Here is a 22,668-nt window from a genome sequence, read left to right on the forward strand (position 1 = left end):
AATACAAGGGGGCGGGGGGGGGGTGAAAATACAAAATACAAAGAGAGAGATATAGGGGTGAAAATACAAAATACCAAGTGGGAGAGGCAAGAGAGAGAAGAGAGGCGACAGAGATTTAGAGTACTAATTATGCTCAAATGCCAAGTCATTTTCGAAGTTTCTCAATAAACATGTACTTAAATAGGCCCATACGGTATTTTGTGTACCTTTCCTTCCTTATACCAAGGAAAAATTGTAGTAAAAGTGATATGAGTGGGGCTGGTTACTTCTAACGGGAGGCCTGAAATAACCTTGTCACAGCATCTAAGAGAAACCCAAAGAAGAACAGCCCAATATTACAAAGATTCAGCATCTATAGACAAAATCTCATTCTAAAATTGTTTACAGTTTATTTCAGATTTTTTCTTTCACGTCCCTATTTCCATCTGGGGGATGAACTTTAGGACATGCGTTATTAGCAGCAGTAGTTCCAGAGTCAACCTTTTGCTGTGGTGGTGGAGGAGGTGGAACAGTATTGGCAACACCATTGCTGCTCACATTGTTTTGTCTACCTGAATCGGTATCTCGCACCATTGAAGAACATTTTACTTCTGTAATCAAAATAGACATGTTAAGTAATAAACAATTAGGGCATCCCAATAGAAACGTAGCAGTACCTACATATGGACTTGTTTTCCTCTCGTGAAGTGGGGAGGGGTAACAGAACTGCAAATGAACCAAAGCATAATTTGAAGTTTTAAAGCTCCCCTCGCCCCTTAAACATAATCAGAAAGAACGAATATTGATGACTGACAGGCTATCACATTTCAAGTTTGTTTCTAACTGGTTCTAGGAAATTTCAAGTTTTACGGGCAAGGGAACAGGAAAGTAAATTCTTTACAAGTCCAGTGGACCACTCTTGAAGGTCTGGTCTACTGGGATCAATGTATTTTCTGTTCTGAGTATGTACACCAACTTGACTTCTTCAGCTAAACTTTTACCAATGAGAGAATAAACTGCCTTCGTAAAGTGAGATTATCATCCTATGACAGTACCACATTCAATCGGTAAGCCTTTTGACTCCAGCACTCACAAGACTTGTGCCAGTTTTGTGTGGCTATTTTTCTCATCTAAATTCCAAATTTTCAGCTTTTGGCAACTGATTATGTGCAGAATCTCAGCTTTGAGACTACCTAACCAACAGAAGGTTCAGTTAATGGAATCTTCTTTGGCCTACCTCACTTTCGCAACCCTCGGCATAGAGACAGGAATCCAAAAATATTTCAGTACAAAAACTCTTTATCTTTTTTATTCATATTTCTTTTCTCAAATCTCAAAAGTATATATGTTCCATCAGACTACATGTGCATACTTGAAGAAAATAATCCATATAGGACTAACTAGTTGGAATAAAGGCCTAAGTATTATTTTTACAATTTAAGCCTGGTATTTGGCAAGTCTTTTAAGCCTGGTTAGAGTTTTATAATATCGATGCAAGTAAATGTGAGATATACTCTATTTTAGTTAGCTCCAAGTTTGCCTTACATAATATATGAATGAGTTAGGAATGCATAGAGCGGAATAGTTACAGGAGGATTATTGCAGCCGGTTCCCAACATAGCTTCAAATTGAGGCATAGTTGATTGGTTGCTTGATTGAAGCTTTCTTGTCATATCAATTTTATGGGTTATTTGTGGTTTCATTGATGCAGATACATTTGACCAGTGCTATCAATTGATGAAGCAGAATCAGATTTTCAGACGGAAAAAAATAGAAACTTGCCTTTTATTTCTCCTAAAGTGATCAGCTTTTTAAGGCAATCACGAGTCTGTGCCAACACAATTCTCTCCAGTTCTGGGTAGATCTCTGCCATGCCCTGCCCATGAGGCAGTTGGAAAGACGTATTATTGCTTAGGCTTGTTAGGTCATTAGGGGGAGCAGCAGCAGCAGTAAAAATCGTATCCTGTTCATCGCACATGAGAGCTAACGTTCCCGGAGATATTGGCCTTTCTGCTGATACATCAGCACCATCCAGTCTAGATTCATCCACCCTGATACTCTCGGCCTGGATTCCTGTTGAACAATCATCAGGCATAACCTTCTCAACACCTGAGGAGGGATAGGAAGCTTTTCTGTGGTGCTTGGCCTGTTTTAATGAAGCATCTTTTTCATCTGAAAGCATGAGTATTCAATTAAAACATCATGTGATATTGGAAATGTCGGCTAAAATCAAGCAAATCACATGGAAAAACGTACAGATACTAGATGCTAAATATCTCCATGGTGAAAAAAAATGATACTCCCTTCATTTCAATTTGCTTGTTTGGTTTTGAGTTGGTACGGAGTTTAAGTAAAGAAACGTTTGAATCTTGTGATCTTAATGGATATCAAGCCGAAACATAGGGTTTGTTGGATAACCACCTGGTAATTGGATTTGGTGGCCTAATAATTACAATGGCCTGTTTGTTTGCCACAATGTAATTATACTATCATTACAAGTGTACTGTTTGGTTGAACAAGTGCAATCAAAAGGTTATATTAAATTTAAAAAATAAAAGTTAATTATCTAAAATTAAAATTTTAAATTAGATGAATAAGGGCCTTTATAAATAATATTAAATTAAATATTTAAGACATATATTGTCTTTTGAAAATATACAAATTAATAAACATATGTTCTTAATTAATATTATAAAAATAATTGATTTATATTTTCCAAATTAGTATATTTTAATTAAATTAATCATAAAAACTAAAAGTATAATATTTTTATGAACATCATGAAATACATGTTTACAAAAATGTTAATATTATAAATATAATGTCATATATTAAAACAGTTGACAAAAAGATACTCTATCAAGTCTAACTAAAACATAAATGACTTGCAATATGAAACATCAAGTAAATACAACTAAACCAAATGAAACCGAAAATATAACATAAGTTCTAAATTCAAAATATTTTTTTACATAATACTCTTATGTCAAATTTCAACATAACGTACATAAATATGATTTAAAAGAAAAAATGAAAACGTAATTCTATAACCATATTCAACAATGAATTGTATCTTAATTTAAAAATTAGAATACTAACAAAATTATGCTAATGAAAAAAAAATAGAATAAATAAATAAATAATACGAAAAATTGAGTGGAATCACATGAAAAAGTAAAGGTTGGGAATGAGAAGGATATGAAATTAATTAAAAATAACAAAAATAATATTTTTTTTTAAATAATAAAAATAAAAAATAAATTAAAACAAAAAATACAAATATAAATAAAAGACAAAAAAGAATTTTAAAATTTTTGATGTAATTACACCCAATTCCTAACCCTCCCTTGGGAATTGAGGAGTGTAATAACTCCCCTTCAATTACACCCAATTCCTCTCTCGCCAAGTAATTACTTGGTCTATCAAACATGTCAAAGAGTGTAACTACACTCAATTACACTTAATCACAATTACATTGTGGCTTTCCAAACAGGTCATAGAGTTGAAGGCTCAATGTGTGAAGCCTATCTTGCTAAGAAAACAACCCATTCTTGTTCTTAATACTTCACAAGTGATGTGTCATGTTTGCGAAACAAGCCGAATCGGCACAATGAAGGAGGTGAGAATTATCCTCTCGTGAAGCCGATCATTCTTTAATCAAGCAGGTTAAGGTTAAAAAATGTACAAGAAGGGATCTTAGAAGTGTAACATCACATTAGATTGGAAAGAAGGACTAGGAAAGAAACAGAAGAAACCATGACAAAGGCTTGCACAAAATTTTATGATTAAAGTAAACTAGAATCTCACCCTCTAAGGGTCCTCACCCCCACCACACCCCCCTTTCCTTCCCTTTCAGTTCCTTTCCATTCAGTACAACCAATGAACCAAAGAAAAACAATTCCACATCAATTCACTTATTGTATTTTATCATTTGTAGAGAAGTTTAAGAAAATTCAATTCTATAATGGCGGTAACAAAATAATTGACCTAGATTTTTTCCTTACTAATTGGCACGCACATTATCCAAATATCTGGTCAAGCCTCTAACTCGACATTGTTCTCACTTAAAATGTCTAGATTGATCATAGATCTTCTAAACCCAATCAAAACAAGCTAACTACAGTCTACAAAAGAGAAAGTTGCTAAAAGCCCCTCAACCTATATTCAGATTTCCAACTACACACTTCAATTTCATGGGGGTCCTATCACCCCTTAGAGTGTTCAAACTATAATAATTACACCCTTAAAAAGCCACAACCACATCTATGTTAACCTATGAATTTCACGCGTTTGACATGAGGAAATTTTATTAAATTTCTTTTCTTTCTTCTCTTTTTTTTCATTTTTTATCCTTTTCTCCTATATTCTCACCATCCCTTCATACAGTAAAGATACTTTCACCATTTTCACCATCACAGCAAACACCAAAAATTCATTGAAGTTGGGCTTGTGAGGAAGAGAGGTGAATAATGATGGCAGAGCTCACAGAGGGATATTTGAGCTTTGCTCATTGGAGAATCTGGGAACAAGCTAAAAAAGTGAGAGGGAAGGAAAAAGAGAGGATGAATGGACGCAGTGGTGTTGCCACTAATGGAGGTCACCTGAGACGAGCACTATCCTCTTTGGAAAGATGAAGAGGAGCTGATGATGTGCTCCATGTCATCATCCTCGACACCGATGACGATAATTTTGAAGAGAAAAAAGTTGATCCACCAGTGATTGAACAATTAATAATGTCAATTTTGCTGAATGAGTGCTCTCAAATGAGAGTTCTTCCATTAAATAGAAAGAATTCTGATTTACATGCCTAAAAATCTGCTATATATCCCTAAATATATGCTATTCCAAATTGTAATATCTCTGAAAATATGCTACATTAATCTATGTTATCTCCTATCATCATTACACAAATATTTAGAGTTATAACATAGATATGTACAGATATTTCGAATCTGTCCAATCATGCCAACAACTAAGATATATGACATGCCGACTCTTAGATGTAGTTAATTGATTGAGATTTGAGATTTGAGATTTGAGATTTGAGATTTGAGATTGATAATTAAAGGATCTATTAGTAAAAATATATTTTCCTTTTTTGGGGGTTCAAATGGATTTGATTTAAACCTAGATTGATTTTTAACAAATTGAATCAAAAAAAAAAATCTTTTTAGGGGGTTCAAATGGATTTGATTTAAACCTAGATTGATTTTAAGGGTGATATAAATACATGTTATTTTATCTGTAGTTGATTAGATTGGTTTTGCAAGTTTTGTACATGAGTGTTTGAAAACTTGTTTGTAGTAAACTTGCACCTTAACTAAGGCTTGTAACTTTCCAAATTCTGTACTATCTATGACCAAGTGTTAGGAATGTTTGTCAACCATGGAAACCTCACATTGCCAAATGATAGAGGTTTTGATTGATGTCATAGACAACCTTACTCCTGGACATTGTCTCTCCATGGACAATGATGTATCCTCTTCCACAATTGCCACATAATGATGGTTTGGGCAACCTGATATAGTGGTTTCAGTTTAGTAGCATAATCTCCATTCCACCATTGTGTTATTGCCTGATTTAACTGGATGAAAGGGCCCTAAACCGCACTTGCTCCTGTAGATAGACTCCAAAAGCTTTTAGCAGACTCACCAATTAGGAACAGGTGGATTATAGTTTCCGGTTGAGGATTCTCACAACACCTGCACCTTAAAACAATGGCAATACCATTCTTGGTTAAAACATCACCTATTGGTAGCTTTCTTATCCACACCCTCCACAGGAAGAAAGAAATTCTGTAGGGTAGGCTAGATATGTTGAAATACCACTATCGATCCGCCTTTTTTCTCATAGTCTCCCCCAGGCACTTTTAACTGTAAATTTGCCACTACTAGTGATAAAAAGGTTTATCACATATGTTAGATTGTTCTCCTCTAGGCAAAACACTGATAATATGATCAACTAGGTATATAGGTAGTGTTTATCTCATCAGTTCCACATTCCATTGACCCTCTTGCATGAAGAAATTCACCTCTTCAATGCTGGCATCTAGCTGATTTGAGGGCACCAAATAAACCAGGGGGCCTAACCTTAACCAAATGTTAAACCACAAATTAGCAGTGTCATTTCTAGGCTCCCACCAAATGTTATTTTAAGTTTCATATCTTGCTTCAAGCATTGTTTTCTAGAGTTAAGAGCATTCTTTCCATTTGATCATTGTGGGTATTTGCTTCTTATAATACTCTCACAGGTTGATCCATAAGTTTGCTAAAGTTCTAAACTATCTTTGGAGACATCAAGGATAGACCTGAAACACATACCCACCCACACCCCACACCCCCTGCTTTGGTAGACACATCTTTAACCATGATGACAGTGTTTACTCCCAAGTGTTAGGAAAGGAAGCTTCGTATTTTTGCCTGAAACCCTCATACTCATGCAAAACTTCCTTGATCATCGCTAGAGAGTTCCTCTCTACTGAGCTGAAAATAATTGCATCATCTGCATACGCAAGATGATTAATTTTAGTACTCCATTTAGGCATGTCAAATTCTTGATAGTTATCGGTATCCAATAAAGACTCGGAGCTTAGAGAGCACTACTGCAAATAGAATAAACAGTGCAAGAGAAAGTGGCTCTCGTTGTTGCACTCCCTTGGTAGAGTGAAAAAACCCCAAGACTATTCATTGAATAGTATGGAATACCAGTTGTTAGCTAGTAATCTCCATATCATATCAATAAAGCTCTCTGCAAAACCCATTCTCTTGAGAACTTAAGTAAGATACAACCATGACACACTAGCATATGCCTTGGCCATATCTAACTTGATCACAACATTGCTGGCTTACCCTTTTTCCTTATGCCAGTAGCACATTTTCAATAATGTTCCTCCCTTTCACAAATACCTGATTGGTTGGAAGATTTTCCTTGAGGTAGAATATCCTCCAATCTATCATGACCACTCTAGAGATGACCTTATTAACAAAGGTGTTCAAACTGATTGGCGTCAAATATGCAAACGACTGAATGATTGCTTTCTTTGGTAGTAAAACCAAGTTAGTGTGAATGATAGCTCTACGAAAAGCGTGTCCTTCAAAGAAAGTTTTCACTATGTCTTCCTAATTTGACTTGGTCTTCCTCTTCTTCATGCATGTGGGTTTCTTGATCTCCTTATTTGAGGCTAATTCCATGTGCATATTTTATGAGAACTTCCCTTGTATAGAAATCCAATTCCTTGTTGAATTGAATTCTCATGTATTGCAATTCTTCCAAGGAATCTGGGTGCACACATGAACAACTTCATCGTCTATCTTTGATAATCTCCTTTGTTCAGAAGAACAGGTTTTCTGATGAGTTCCTCGGGTAGTGTTGTTAATATCTTCACTTCTTCTAAGAAATATGTGAGGACCTGGTTCTTGATTCTTTATTCTTTATTCTCCATTCTTCAGTCTTCATCCCCAATGTAGATTATCACTTGTAACAGTTTGTCAATCATCAAAACACCATATGATCTTGAATCTTTCCCTTTTTTGATGATGATAAACCCATGGGTACATTCTAAGGTAATCAAAGAGTGTTCTTGATCAACCTCTTATGTTTCTCATATGTGTTGCTTCTCTTCAAACTAGGTTCATATTGCTTCAGCTCTTTGTTCTGCACCTATCTTCTTCTTTTTCTCAGAGAACAAGTTTCTTCATCTGGTTTCTCAAAGAAGTACATTCTCCAAATTTTTAGCCATCAACATGAATGAATTATGACTATTTTCTTTTGCAGTTCTCTTTCTTGTTTTTCCTATCCTCTGAAAACAGATTCCTCAGCTCTGCAGTACCTTGGAGCCTATTTCTTTTATCATATTTCTAAGGCACTTGTTCATTTCTGGCCTTCTTATCATTGTTTTCCGGGAGTGGTTCCTTCCTTTTTGTATACCCTGATCTGTCTCTTTATTGACTTTCAGTCGGAGAAAATATTTTCTTTCTTTATGTCATGTGTTAAGACTTTTACGCATGCTCATGCTTGCTTCCTCCTAGCTTGGCCCTTTCAACTTGATCAATGGTTGAAACCAGTAACCCAAGCATTCCTGGGCCCATTATGTAGGGAATGTAGGTTGAATACCCTCCACCTGTTCCAGCTACTTGCTTTTGTTGATGACGGACCAAGTTCCTTTCTTTCGTTGCGTCTTATTTTATACCTGGTCGAGCATGTCTTTTGGGCGCCTGGAGCAAGGATGATTGCAGGAGATAGATATGAATACCCTGTTGTTAAGTGATTTCTTTTCTTCATGCCTTGCTCTGCTCAGATCTTCTTGTAGCACACTATTTCTTTTAAGCTCAGCAGCAGTTCTCTTTTGATGATTTTGAGCAGTCCTTTGATCCCTACATATCTCCTTAGCCCAATTTTTAGCTTTTAAGAGAGCAATTGTGAGTTCCTCTTTCTCCATCTCCAGTGAATACTTTTCAGAACTTAGAGAGCGAACTTGCTCCTTTAGATCCTCAATTTCCAGGCTCTCATGATCATTAAGTCTAATTCAACAGAAGTATATGCATTCTCCTCGTTCTCCTATGAAGTATGGAGATCTTTAAAGGCATCCTTGGACTCAGAGATATGTGCCTGATCTAAAAGGCCATTAGTGCAAAGATATTCTCTGAATCTGATTGTTCTCTTGCTGCCCGTTCTTTTGTGAGGAACAACTTTCTCTCGTCATATCTTTTTGGACAATCTCAAATAAAGTAGTCTGAGCTTCCACATCTACAACAACCTTCTGGATTGCCTCTTTCAGGTTTAGGCCTTGACGAGCCTCCTCTATTCAGGAACCCTCATCTCCTGATTATTTTTTGGAACCTTTGTTGAGTAATGCCATGTCCTCTTCACCAAAATCTTGGTCATGGGTAGCTATAAGGACCAGGTTCACAGCTCTGCTTGGGGGAATATTCTTCTGTGTCTGGAGCTTCCCCATCTCATAGGTTTTTAGATTTCCTAGAATTCGTCCATGGTCATTCTCTCCAGATCTCTTGCTTCTATAATGGCATTCACTTTGCTCTCCCAGGAGTCGGGTAATATGTCTAGCACGTTCATAATTCTTTGTGCTTGAGGAATAACCACTCCAAGAAAAAGAAGTTTATTGGTAATATTTGCGAACCTATGGAACATCTCTTGAAGAGATTCTCCCCCATTCATTTTAAAGAGCTCGTACTGCTTATTTAGGAGGAGAACTTTGGACTTCTTTACCTGACTCGTTGCTTCATGTGTGGTTTGTAGAGTATCTCACACTTCTTTGATAGTTGCACATGATGAGATTCTGTTGGATTCATAGGACCTGTGCTACAAATAAACAACTTTTTTTCCTTGGCGTTCTTTTGGATGGCCTTGATGTCTTCATCATTGTATTTATCTCTCCTCTTTGGGATGGTCTTCTTTCCTTGTCAACTGTGGCATGGGAGACTTTGGGGCCTTCCATGATGATGTGTCATAACTGAGATCCTTTCCTATGATGAAGTCTTGCATTTTTTGCTTTCCACCAGCCACAGTATTTACCATTGAAGCATGGTGGTCTTGTTGTTGATTGGCCTTCTTAAACTCCAGGAGGTGCAGGACAGTTTGCTGGAAAGGATGGATCTCAACAACCAGCGGTCTTAATTGGCTAGAAACTGGATGCGTTGGGATGACCAGGCAACCCCATCTGCGATGGAGATGGCTGGAAAGTGCCTTACATGATTGCGCATGGTCTTGATGTGACACCGAAGATCTTACTCTTGCCGTAATTTTGAACTTCCAGGCATATCAACTGCATGCATGCATAAATTTTGGGTTAATTAGATGTACGTAAGAATCACCAGGGGCGGACCTACAGTGGTTCAAGTGGGTTCATATGAACCCACTTCGTTGAAAAATAACACTGTATATATATGTATATTTAATCAGTTTTTACAATTTTATATGTATATATTAAATTTTGAACCCATTAACACAAGTCTGAAGCTTAGCCGAGTGGTTGAGGGGGTTCAATTTCCCCAGCCAACCCGGGATCGAATCCCCATTGCCACATTTTAGTTTTAATTCATTTTTTTTTATATAAAACGTTCACACACAGTTTTGTCCTCAATGTAGGTGTAACTTTTGTCCTTTTTGTTACTTAGAAACTATAAAAAGTAAAATAACTTTTTACTTTTACAATTAAAAGTCCAATAGTCAACAACTTTTGTCCTTTTTGTTTTAATTTTTTTTTTTAAAAAAAACTCAACCAAAAAGGCACTAATCCCTATTATTCTCAATTCTAAAAACCATTTTGTCTTCTTCTTTGTTGAAATCTTCTTGAACCTCTCTTACTTTCCCCCCCAAAATTTTGAGCATATTTTTTTGTTGAAGAAAAAAAACTCTCCCCGTCTCTCAAATCTTGCATCAATAGTCAATATCCATCAAGTATGTTTTTCGCTCTTGATTCTAGTCTTTATATATACATATATGATTATTGTGGTTATTTTTTATTTCTTCAACTAAAAAATCCCTTATCATTCTAAAATCAACAAAAAATTACAAATAATATTAGGTATATTTCTATGTATTCGATTCTAAAATTAAGGTTATAATTATTTTGTTTAATATTTTGTTTTTATTTGTTAAATGTTGAATGAAGAGAAATCATTCATAATATTCTTTTATCTTCTTAGTTTATATTGAAGCCTAGTTTTTCGTCCATCTTGTTATTTACCGTCTCATTCATAAGTCAATGTAATTTTTTTTCAAATGTATTAACATTGTTTAGTATAGTCAGATATGTATGCTGTTAGCCTCATAAAAATTACAAATAATATTAGGTATATTTCTATGTATTCGATTCTAAAATTAAGGTTATAATTATTTTGTTTAATATTTTGTTTTTATTTGTTAAATGTTGAATGAAGAGAAATCATTCATAATATTCTTTTATCTTCTTAGTTTATATTGAAGCCTAGTTTTTCGTCCATCTTGTTATTTACCGTCTCATTCATAAGTCAATGTAATTTTTTTTCAAATGTATTAACATTGTTTAGTATAGTCAGATATGTATGTTGTTAGCCTCATAAAAATTACAAATAATATTAGGTATATTTCTATGTATTCGATTCTAAAATTAAGGTTATAATTATTTTGTTTAATATTTTGTTTTTATTTGTTAAATGTTGAATGAAGAGAAATCATTCATAATATTCTTTTATCTTCTTAGTTTATATTGAAGCCTAGTTTTTCGTCCATCTTGTTATTTACCGTCTCATTCATAAGTCAATGTAATTTTTTTTCAAATGTATTAACATTGTTTAGTATAGTCAGATATGTATGTTGTTAGCCTCATAAAAATTACAAATAATATTAGGTATATTTCTATGTATTCGATTCTAAAATTAAGGTTATAATTATTTTGTTTAATATTTTGTTTTTATTTGTTAAATGTTGAATGAAGAGAAATCATTCATAATATTCTTTTATCTTCTTAGTTTATATTGAAGCCTAGTTTTTCGTCCATCTTGTTATTTACCGTCTCATTCATAAGTCAATGTAATTTTTTTTCAAATGTATTAACATTGTTTAGTATAGTCAGATATGTATGTTGTTAGCCTCATAAAAATTACAAATAATATTAGGTATATTTCTATGTATTCGATTATGAAATTAAGGTTATAATTATTTTGTTTAATATTTTGTTTTTATTTGTTAAATGTTGAATGAAGAGAAATCATTCATAATATTCTTTTATCTTCTTAGTTTATATTGAAGCCTAGTTTTTCGTCCATCTTGTTATTTACCGTCTCATTCATAAGTCAATGTAATTTTTTTTCAAATGTATTAACATTGTTTAGTATAGTCAGATATGTATGTTGTTAGCCTCATAAAAATTACAAATAATATTAGGTATATTTTTATATCTTGAACCCACTTCGTGAAAATCCTGGGTCCGCCACTGCTTGCCGGTACATGGTGACATATGGGAAGTCAGCCACCAGAGAGGTTTGTTGGACTTTGGCTACCGGAAGGTCCTGAACCTAGTGGTGGTGCTGGTTTTCGCACAATACTCACAAAACGGGTAGTTGATACAAACAGCCCTAAAAGTAACCGGAAAATGCGTGATGACTATCTTTTCCTCTTCTGGATAATGCTGGTGACTCCAAATCTATGATACCATGTGAACAATGAAGACATTGGAGAAAACATTATGGAGATGCAGCATATCACAATTGTCTTACACTGAGCCTTTACACTTTACATAGTACATAATCATGTTTTCTGAGTGTGGGAAACTACCACTAGGTAGAACTATATACATTTTAACGATGTACATTAACTATCTAACAATACATAAGGTAGAGTTCTCTAATTTGTAGATCTCTTTCAGCAACATGCCCACAACAGCCCAATTCTATGTCTCCCACCTTCTCTTTTCTCTTGTGCCTTTTCTTTTCCTCTATACCATTTTTTCTAAAAAAAAAAATTATCTTCTTCCTACTTGGTTCTATTCAGAAGAAAAGAGATGGGAAGGAAAATGAATCAAGTAAGGAGAAAAATAGAGACAAATTTTTTTTTTGACATGATGGAAATTACTCGAGTATCATGTGTGAAGGTTATTTTAAGGTATTGCCTATGTATCCCAAACTCCCCTACCAGAAATCGTTAAAAGGAGCAAACGAGAATCAAAAACAAAACTTGCAGTCTCTGGAAATCCTCAGTAATGAATAAAGCACTACACACATAAATGAGTCCAAAAATGTTCACACTCCTGAGCTATTCATGCCACACATATGATCCATAACCCATTTAGCTAAAGTTTCCATACTTTTGAAGTTTGACGTTTTCAGTTTGGGGCAATGTATTCACTTTATCTATACTTAGTTCAGAAGGTAAACATTATCGCATCCATTTAAACTATTACCTAGAAACGGTGTTGTCAAAGGCACACTTAAGCCCTGAAGCAAGGCTCAAAACGTGTTGAGTGATTCGCCTCGCTTGATGTACACTTCAGTGTCGTCATCAAGGTCCTGAGGCATACTTTTCCCTGCCAATGATCCTCTTCCGAAGAGGCAACACTAAACAATTGATATTTCACTTTATCGTAAAAAAAAAATTAATTTCTTCGTTCATATATTTGTCATTCATGATTAGAATTATTAGTCTTGGACTAAACATAAATATTTCTTATTTTTTCTCCCTTTTTGCCCTTTTTCATTAAAACTCATTATTTATTTGTGCTTGACCCTACGGACCTTAGAGCTTTATAGCGCTTTTTACTTTTGATAACACTGCTTAGAATTAAATTCACAGAAAAATTGAAGGAATTGCTGGAGCTACTTGGGTCATAGCTCCAAGGTATTAAGAAGGAAAAAGGCTTGATTGAAGTAAAACATAAATAAAAACAGAAGAAAGCACTTCAGTAATGATTCAAGAAAAGACTTGGAAACAATTGTATATCAAAAAATAAAAAAACCTGGACACAATTGTAAGTATGTCCTGTGGAAATATCAATTAAACGAACTTAAACAAATCTGGAAAGTAAATTTAACGATGAAAAGATTTACTACTTAAAATATTGGTGATGCGACAAGATGTAAACTTAAGTCTAGTTTCTCAGAAAACATCCATGTATACCTGAAAGCATCTTGGCCGCTTCCTGTGCATAAACAATTAAAACAGAGCAAAGCTCCTTGATGTCATGGTTCTGGATTATGTCTGCTAACAGAGACCTACAAAATGACAGAACAATTAGTTTTCCGAAGGAGCAGTGGCCGTTTAATTTCTCAAGGATAGTTAGCAATACCTGTAGGTAACCTTTGGAGGACCTAATGCTGCAGCATTACTAACACGGGGACCAGGAATGGAAGACAACAAAGATGGTGGAACTGAAGCTTTAATCTGGTTTTCCTATATGATACGATTTGAGTTCATTAATCAACTATTATCACAATATTCAGCAAGAGCTAAAGCAAGTTGTTTCTCCTGCTTGTTAGAAAGCATAGAAACACTGATCAATGACCATAGAATCAAGAATAATAACTGTTCATTACAAAATTAATATCCTATTGAACAGACCCCATGCCAGAATATGCAGATAAATGCACAATTGAAATACAAGTCAAGTTGAACCGGAGAACAGTTTATGTTTACCTGTTGAAACTGACCGAGCCTATGAACAGGGTCTTTAATCATTGACCCAGAGAACAGCTCCTGAGGCTTTCTATTCTTATTCACTGGAGGAGATCCATAACCAGAGGATCCAATGGCATCAGTTATAGCAGCATTTGCTGCCTGCTGGAGATATGCCATGTTGTTGGCATGATCTCCATGGAAAAGTGCCTGCCTCTCTTCACTTCCTTCAAAATTTTTGCAGTCCATGCATTTGCAATTTTCAGAGCAAAGAATATTGGCTTGGAAGCACTCACAGTACTTCTTCAGGCAACCTGATTTCTTGCAGTGGCAACCTTTGTTATGCTTTGGCAGTACTAAGCCATCCCCAGCTTCCTCCTGCATAGATACATGCAAGTTTCTTCATTGAAGCAACAGATTGCAGTTGCTATTTGTAAATACATTACAAGCAAACACACATCAAGATCCATATCTCCCGAAACTTCTTACATGAAACAGTAATTTCAAATAATCCACAAGATTTTAGAGAAGACGAGAAAAATTACTTCAGTCACCTTGGAAAGCAACAGTACCACAAAAATAAAAAATAAAAAGAGCAGGACTAATATCACAAAGCAAGAAGCATAAAGAGAAACAAGAACATGTATAAGTATTGCAGTAATGCCTGAAACTAGGACGAACACTTTTATCATCAAAAGTAAATATTATTTCTTTAATGACTCATTTCATTTGATTCCTAGGAAAAATACTCCGTCCCACGTAAAGTGAACAAAGTCTGAGACTGATATTTGACTTAATTTCTCAAAGTGTAGAGAATAACAGCCCGCCTTATTTTGGATGATCAAGAAATCTATCTGGAGCCCATCCCACATAAAGTGAACAAATTCGGAGACTGATATTTGACTTAATTTCTCAAAGTGTAGAGAATAACAGCCCGCCTTATTTTGGATGATCGAGAAATCTATCTGGAGCCAACTTTTTGGGCCAACGTCAAACCTCAAAACTCGTAGATGATGGGCCCGCTCCTTTATCTTTCTCCACTTAAATACTGGGTTGACTTTGTTTGGCATAGGTCTCGAGCTTGGGACCTAAGACACAAGTCCCTCAATCTTTGTCAATTGAGCTAACCCCTGTGGGTGAGAATAACAGTAGGCCTTATTGAACTAAATATAAGGAAAAGCAGTTTATTTATTCATTCCCATTTGAATCCTTGATTGTAAGCCTTAGAGATCTCTTTTGTTTTTTCATTCAGATTTGGATGCAGACGTCTATAATTCCATATTATGCAACTGCTAAGTATAGTTCAATACACTTTTGTCTTAAATTTTTGAAGCTTAATTTTATTACGTTCTTATATTATTACGAAAAGCTCCCAGGCACATTTCCCAAGGTAATGCACTAAAGTTACTTTGTGGAACTATTGTCCCATGGTCCTTCTGATCACCGGAAAACACCTATTTCCTTCTTTTCTTTTAACCTTTAAGTAGATGGACAATAGCGTTTATTTTGAGGAGAGGATCAGCAGATTACTTGAGATATCACTTTCAGGAGGGCCACCCAGAGGTGCTCGAAGAGTTCTTACATGAACTTTATGAATGGCTAGTAGGGGGTGAGAGAGAAGATAGAGCGGGACGTATGGGCGGGGACAACCCATTTCCTTCCCCACCCAGCCCATTAAGAGCATGGCCTAACACAACCTATTTAGGGCCTGGCGGGTCACATTAATGAGAGGTTGTTGGACTGGCCTCAATTACTGGCCAACAACCCAGGACACGCCTACAGGGCTGTCCAATTACACCAATTAATTTTTTTTTTTAAATACTTCCCATCAGGTCACTCCCCAAAACAGCCTCACTCTCATAAAGTATATCTTTCTCACCCCCCCCCCCACCACCCTTCTTAAAAAAATTGCATTTTGACCCCCAAACTTCAACTGTATATATCCCTAATCCCTTCTTCATTTTTCAATCATACAATCTCTAAATTTTCTTCTCTCTTAAATTGCCATCAAAGATTAAAAGCTCACAATTATTTTTTCCTCTCAAAATTCCTAATTAGTTAACGATGTTTGATGTTATTAACTTAGCAACTAGCAAAAACAAACTTCAATAATTTACGGTTATATCTATTTTTGTTTTCAATTTGCCATTTTTGTATACTCGTTCCAACTCTTACTTACGTGGTTTAATTTCCATAAATATTTGATTATTCTGAAAATTTGAATTTGTTATTTTATTTGCATAATGTCTACTTCCTATGGTTATCTGCATAGTGGTTTACTTGGTTTGTGACAGGTAATGATGAAGGTAAGACACAAGTTGGTAGTTCTATGATTAACAATCTCCTAATTTTTGTAAATGATGTTTCACAATCACAGGAAATGCCTGCACATTTTCTAACAGCTCCAAGAAAACATAGGAATAGATGAATATTAATTAGATGAGACTTCCACTCATCCAGCTCACAAAACTGAGACTCTTGTTGTAATTTGCAAGTTTAAAATTCAAAATATAAATTTGTTAATTGCATTGAAGTTTTAAAAATTGAAAGTTATACTTGATAAAATTTGAAGCTTTGAGGTTTTCTTTTCCAAATTTTTGTCTAAGTCCATTACTTTAGTTTACTCATTGTTTTTGAATTTAAATTTGAAGTAATATTACTAAATATAAAATAAACAATCAACCTACATTGGGCCCACTCATCCCTCCCCCTCAACCCACATCCTTAGGGGTGCAGGGTTGAGCTAGGCTCAACAATTTCCAAAATGGTCCAGCCAACAACCCAACTCCTAAGGAAGACGCTCCCCCTCCCCCCTCCCCTAAGCAACTGGCCCTTAGGGGTCGCACTAGGCCTAGACCGCCCGACAAGCCATCCTAAGGGGAATACGACTAAAGCACTTACTGTTAAATCATTTTACTTAAAGTTTATGAAGGATAGACGAAAGAGATGTGGAAGTGTGTAGAGGATGCCAAGGCACCAAAAAGAAAGGCCTTTTCACATGGTGTGTAGTGAAGGATACAATACGGAAAGGATAGCGGAAAAACGGAATCATCTTTTGATACATCGCTTCAGATCACTAATCAGCTTTGGAGTCTTACATTGTCGTTATTAAAATCCTGGGTCCTACCTAAAGTATGTCGGAAAAGATGTTACAGCTGGAGCATTAAGAATATTTGGAAGAAATTAAATAGGAGATTTTTCCAATGAAAAGGAAGTTAAGAGTTTAAGGAAGTACTCTTTATTTCATTTATTTTTTGGTGTAAAGAGAACACTTCACATGTATAGATGACTGGGATAGCTTGATAGATATTTGTGGTAAAACCACTTTCATAACCTGTATATAGTTTTGGTCTTGGACACCATTATGGTCTGTTAATAATGAATGAAACTTCATTTACCCCCCTATCCCCCCGAAATATTGAAACAGTTTCATAGACAAGCAAATGTAGACCATGCGGAAATCAACCAAAACCATATATCAAAGATGTTTCCAAATCTAAAACAGAACTAAAATAAGGATAGCTTCACCAGTGCTTCAGATCTTAATGATGCATCATCCATGAATTTGCTTAAATTCAAAAGAATACCCTTTTCTCTTGAGTTCCATGGGGACTGCTGGCAATTTTAGGTCTGAATGCATTTGGATTACGCTCTAGAGTAGCTTCAACAGCTTCTCGCCTAGAAGCTTCATTTTCGACATTATTATGACAATTGGCACAGTTGCACCCATCGCAGAAAATGCCAGAAGCAAAGCATTCACAATACCTGAACCAAAATTAAAGGAAAATGAAAACAAGTACATACATATATAAAGGTATATGTTAGAAGCAATAAAAAAAATCACACTGCATATGTAATTGTAGGAAGGATTGGAACTCATTTTAACATTTTCAGCAAGAGAACTTGACAAATGCTGAGCAACTTAAGTGAAAAAGAAAAGGAAACTGTGCTGCCAAAAGTAAAGAACAAAAAAAAAAGATAAATCATCTAGCTAAAAAAGTAGTCGTCTAGATGACACTTAACCATACCTAAAGAAGAAAAACATAATATTCTTTTTTTATTTTTAAAAACCTACATATTCTTTATATACAAACTGGAATGTCAAAAATAAAAAGGCTTAGAAGCAATGGCAAACAGATTATATTGAGACCTCTATTTATCAGAATCAGCAACAGGTAACATCATCTTTATATGTTCAGATAAGATGCTTGATGGTAACAAGGACAAATGAAGAAAGATTATACAAAACCACCGTTTGTTAAAAGGTTTGGCTTTTGATATTTACGTTCCTTCAGTGATGGAAGAAAATAATGTATGGAACATAGATATCATTAATGTACTCAAAGGAGCTCATTTGGCTAATCCAAGGGAGAATTAAAACACAGGAGAAGTCCTCATGTGACTTCAACTAAGATGAACTGGGTCAATTTAATCATTGGCCTTCCAAAAATGGAGGACCTGAGTAAGTGAACATGAATAATAAATTCACAATAACAATTCAAAAATTGAATATCACTTAAAAAATGATGTCAATTACAGGGAGCTGATCTTTTATAACGAGAGAATGTTAATCCCTGTCAATTAAAAAGCGTGAGAAATCGGGTAACAATTGATCCCCCAAGAGTAAGTAATCCATTTCCGAAAATCCCCGTCACCGTGCACATGTGCACATAGATAAATAAAAAGATAATACAATCAGTCCCTACTATGATGGAAAAGAATTTAATGTGCACAGACTGCTGCAAATGCAAATTTAACACACTGAGAAATCGAGTGACTATTGATCACAAAGAGTAAGTAATCCATTTCAGAAAATCCCCGTCACTGTGCACATGTGCACATAGATAAATAAAAAGATAATACAATCAGTCCCTACTATGATGGAAAAGAATTTAATGTGCACAGACTGCTGCAAATGCAAATTTAACACACTGAGAAATCGAGTGACTATTGATCACAAAGAGTAAGTAATCCATTTCAGAAAATCCCCGTCACTGTGCACATGTGCACATAGATAAATAAAAAGATAATACAATCAGTCCCTACTATGATGGAAAAGAATTTAATGTGCACAGACTGCTGCAAATGCAAATTTAACACACTGAGAAATCGAGTGACTATTGATCACAAAGAGTAAGTAATCCATTTCAGAAAATCCCCGTCACTGTGCACATGTGCACATAGATAAATAAAAAGATAATACAATCAGTCCCTACTATGATGGAAAAGAATTTAATGTGCACAGACTGCTGCAAATGCAAATTTAACACACTGAGAAATCGAGTGACTATTGATCACAAAGAGTAAGTAATCCATTTCAGAAAATCCCCGTCACTGTGCACATGTGCACATAGATAAATAAAAAGATAATACAATCAGTCCCTACTATGATGGAAAAGAATTTAATGTGCACAGACTGCTGCAAATGCAAATTTACCACACTTGAGTGTTTCACCAAATTAGGCTGTGCAAAAGCATCTAATCCAGTTGATGAAAAGAGTTGATTGGTAGGATAGACTAACCATTCAGCCTTTGGCAAAAGTAACAAAGAAATCTTCAATCATATTTTCTAGAATCTCTTAAGATATAGTAATAATTTGTTAAGTTCTTGAATTAAAAATGTCGAAGAGTTCAGTAGCAAAATATAGCTGCACCCCAAGCTAAGCATACTAAACCAAGCAACAAATCATTAGACCAATAGGAAGAACCTCTCAATGGTCATCTTTTCTAAGAAAAGAACTTCTACCTAGATTTCCTAGTGCTTCTTTTGTTAGATTACCTGCAAAACAGGGCTTTTTTCCTTCTATAGATGATGAGTAAAAAAATTTTGTTGCCTCTTCATAGATTTTGAAGAAAATATTTACTTAATATATAGCTTTTTCCTTCTTTAATTCATTGTTTTTGTACTTGGAGCCTTTACTTCTTTCACTGCTTCCCTACTTGGAGCTTTGCCTCTTAAGAGATGGTTAGCAAAACATAACAATCAACACTAAGAAAAGTCCACCTAGTTTCTGATAGAGAATCTCCAGCTGCAGTCAGAACAACCAATTATCCCGTCTCAGGACTCAGGCTAAAGACAGTAGATACTGAAAAGCTAGAAAGGCGTTATGCTGTCCCTATCACAAGTTCATTAACTTCCTAGAACTGCATGAGGTATGAGAGAAGGACAGAAAAGAAGTTATTGCAGAGCCTATCAGGTTCAATTTAAATCATTACAAAAAAATGACCTTTCTAATCTGGGTGTTATTCAATGTACCTTCAAATATTAACCATAAATATTGGTGGGAGTTTCTACATATATTGTGCATGAAAAGGAGGAAGTACTTACAACTTTAAACATCGAGAATGTTTACAGTTACACTGCTTTGGCTTTTTAGGTGTACCATCCTTTGCTTCACTGGAACTTTGCCTTGACCTGGAAAGAGAGTGTACAAATTTCAGGAAGTGTTTAAAGAGAAAATTTGATGCCTCCCGCACCCCTCTTTGCTATACATGTAGGAAGTGAGACAAGTGGGATAGCCTTGAATATGAATAAAACATAACAACCACACATAAAATCCTATTTGATTAGCATTAGTGGACAAAATTCATAATTCAATCAGTGAAAGGAGCAGTGATTTGAAAAGGAAATGTGTAATAAGCAACAAACCTCCTAGGGTTTTAGACAGGAGTCGAGAAGCAAAGCACACACTTCTTCAAAGTAGAGAGAAAAATTTTAAGGAAGAATACAAAAATTAACCAAAAAAATGGGAATTTAGTACTTATAACATCAAAATGCAACTAACTTCATTAATTTCAATATCCAATAGACAACAATGACAAAGGAATCCGAACATTTCAAAACAAATAACATTAACAAAATTTCCATAAACCCACAAAAAGATAATTTCACTAACAAAATTGATTTTCAATTTTTAATTAATTAGCGATCGAAAGAACATATTTCTACTGTTAACTTTCACTTTTTTACTTGCTTACATAGTGTACTAAGAGTTAGCTTACAAATGCAAGTCTCGTTTTTTTATTTCCTAACAATCAGTTTATAAATAAAGAATTAGCTAAAAACAAATGTGAAGGACAGCAGACAAAGGTAGTGAACTCCTTTGTTAACTCATATGGAGAAAGGCTCGAAGCTCTAATTTATCCCCATTTTTTCATCTTTAGTTAGATTGAGACATGCATTTGCTTCCCTCTTGGATCACTCTCTACTCATATGAGAAGCTATGAACCCTCACTTCACATTGCACCGTTGCTTGATTACTTTTCATAACACTGGAAGAGGACGACTATTACATAGTTTTGTAAGGTGTCAAAGTGACAGGAATGTTGTCATTGAAACATCAACATCGTTTAAAGACCTTGCCGCACAATTTGGCATAGTTAAGCAGAAAAAGGATGTAAACCGGAAAGTATAATCAACTAGAAAATTAGAACCACATGCAAAGATGGAAATTACATTAGTTAGAGCATACTACAAGAGAAAGAATGGTGTTTCCTAACAAAAATCGGCAAGGGAGAAACTAAAAACTAGTTCCCTAGCTTGCAAGAAATGGCCTTTTCTGTTTCTGAAGTCATAGAATGCATAGTCAATAATAAAACTAGAGAAACTGTTAGCACATGCTCAAAGGCTGCTTGGGTGAAATTCAAACAAATCCATAAGAATTTGTATTTTCAAGCATCTACCTTTATTAATGAATTTAGCTGAAAAGAACATATTTATTACTATTGAAGATTGAAAATTCTAGCAAATTGAAGGGCTACACTTACAAAGGTCGTATTAAAGGCTGCGGAGGCAAGACAGGAGCTTGTTGCATTGGCATCAACAGTATATGTTGCTGCAATTGCGGCTGTGGCCTTATCAGTTGTGTTGACTTCATGGACACTGTTAACTGACTAGACTTGATTACCTCCGGTTGAATAATCTGGTTAGCATGTTCCGGCAAAGACACCGTCAGGGCTTGCGCCGGTACACCACCCGTGAAATCCAGCTGCCTCGCTAGCTTCTTTGCCGGATTATCCGTTTCCACCTGAACGCTAGCCGGCTCCGATTCAGCCATCTTTGGAGGGAAATGCCCTCCCTCACTTTTCTCCATTCAAAAGCAAAACCAAAAAAAAAACCTCAAAAATTCACCAGAGAAATTCTGACGGCAAATTCAAGAAATTCAAAAACGGAGAACAGAAGCTATATCAAACAGTGAGATTCACAGATGACAGATACATATGTGTTGCGTATAAATCCTCGCTGTATGTATAGAGAAGAAGCAGCAACTGAACTAGCCTGGGACTCGCTCCTCCCTCTCTACCTTTTGAAATTCAATTGGTAATTATGGTACGCAAATCTCATCCTACGGTATTTATCGCCACAGTTAAACAGACGGCTCAAATTCATAGAAGCATCTAAACTTCTCTTTTCCACCGTTAGATGACTGTCTGCGTAATATACTGGGATTATTATAATTTACCCTCTCACCTACCTAGGTGATTCAATTAAGGGTGACAAAAAAATTCTACAATATAATTTTTGATGATTTTACTCACTCTTATTGAATGTATATATATAATTAATATATATATATATATATA

The 22,668-nt window shown here is 35.2% G+C and overlaps 1 protein-coding gene across 1 annotated transcript; it reads right to left on the reverse strand.

Annotated features, from left to right (window-relative positions):
• Window positions 1-145: 145 nt before the first annotated feature.
• On the reverse strand, window positions 146-22,414 carry LOC102605199 (protein tesmin/TSO1-like CXC 5). Its single transcript, XM_006352091.2, has 8 exons — window positions 21,853-22,414; window positions 20,414-20,500; window positions 17,673-17,850; window positions 14,107-14,463; window positions 13,760-13,863; window positions 13,591-13,685; window positions 1,762-2,151; window positions 146-590 (listed from the first exon to the last, which is right to left on the reverse strand). Exons 1-8 carry the CDS (start codon window positions 22,176-22,178, stop codon window positions 394-396), a joined length of 1,734 nt encoding a protein of 577 aa, XP_006352153.1. The 5' UTR covers window positions 22,179-22,414; the 3' UTR covers window positions 146-393.
• Window positions 22,415-22,668: the final 254 nt, after the last annotated feature.

Source organism: Solanum tuberosum, unplaced genomic scaffold (assembly GCF_000226075.1).
Source record: "Solanum tuberosum cultivar DM 1-3 516 R44 unplaced genomic scaffold, SolTub_3.0 scf00143, whole genome shotgun sequence".
NCBI lineage: Eukaryota > Viridiplantae > Streptophyta > Magnoliopsida > Solanales > Solanaceae > Solanum > Solanum tuberosum.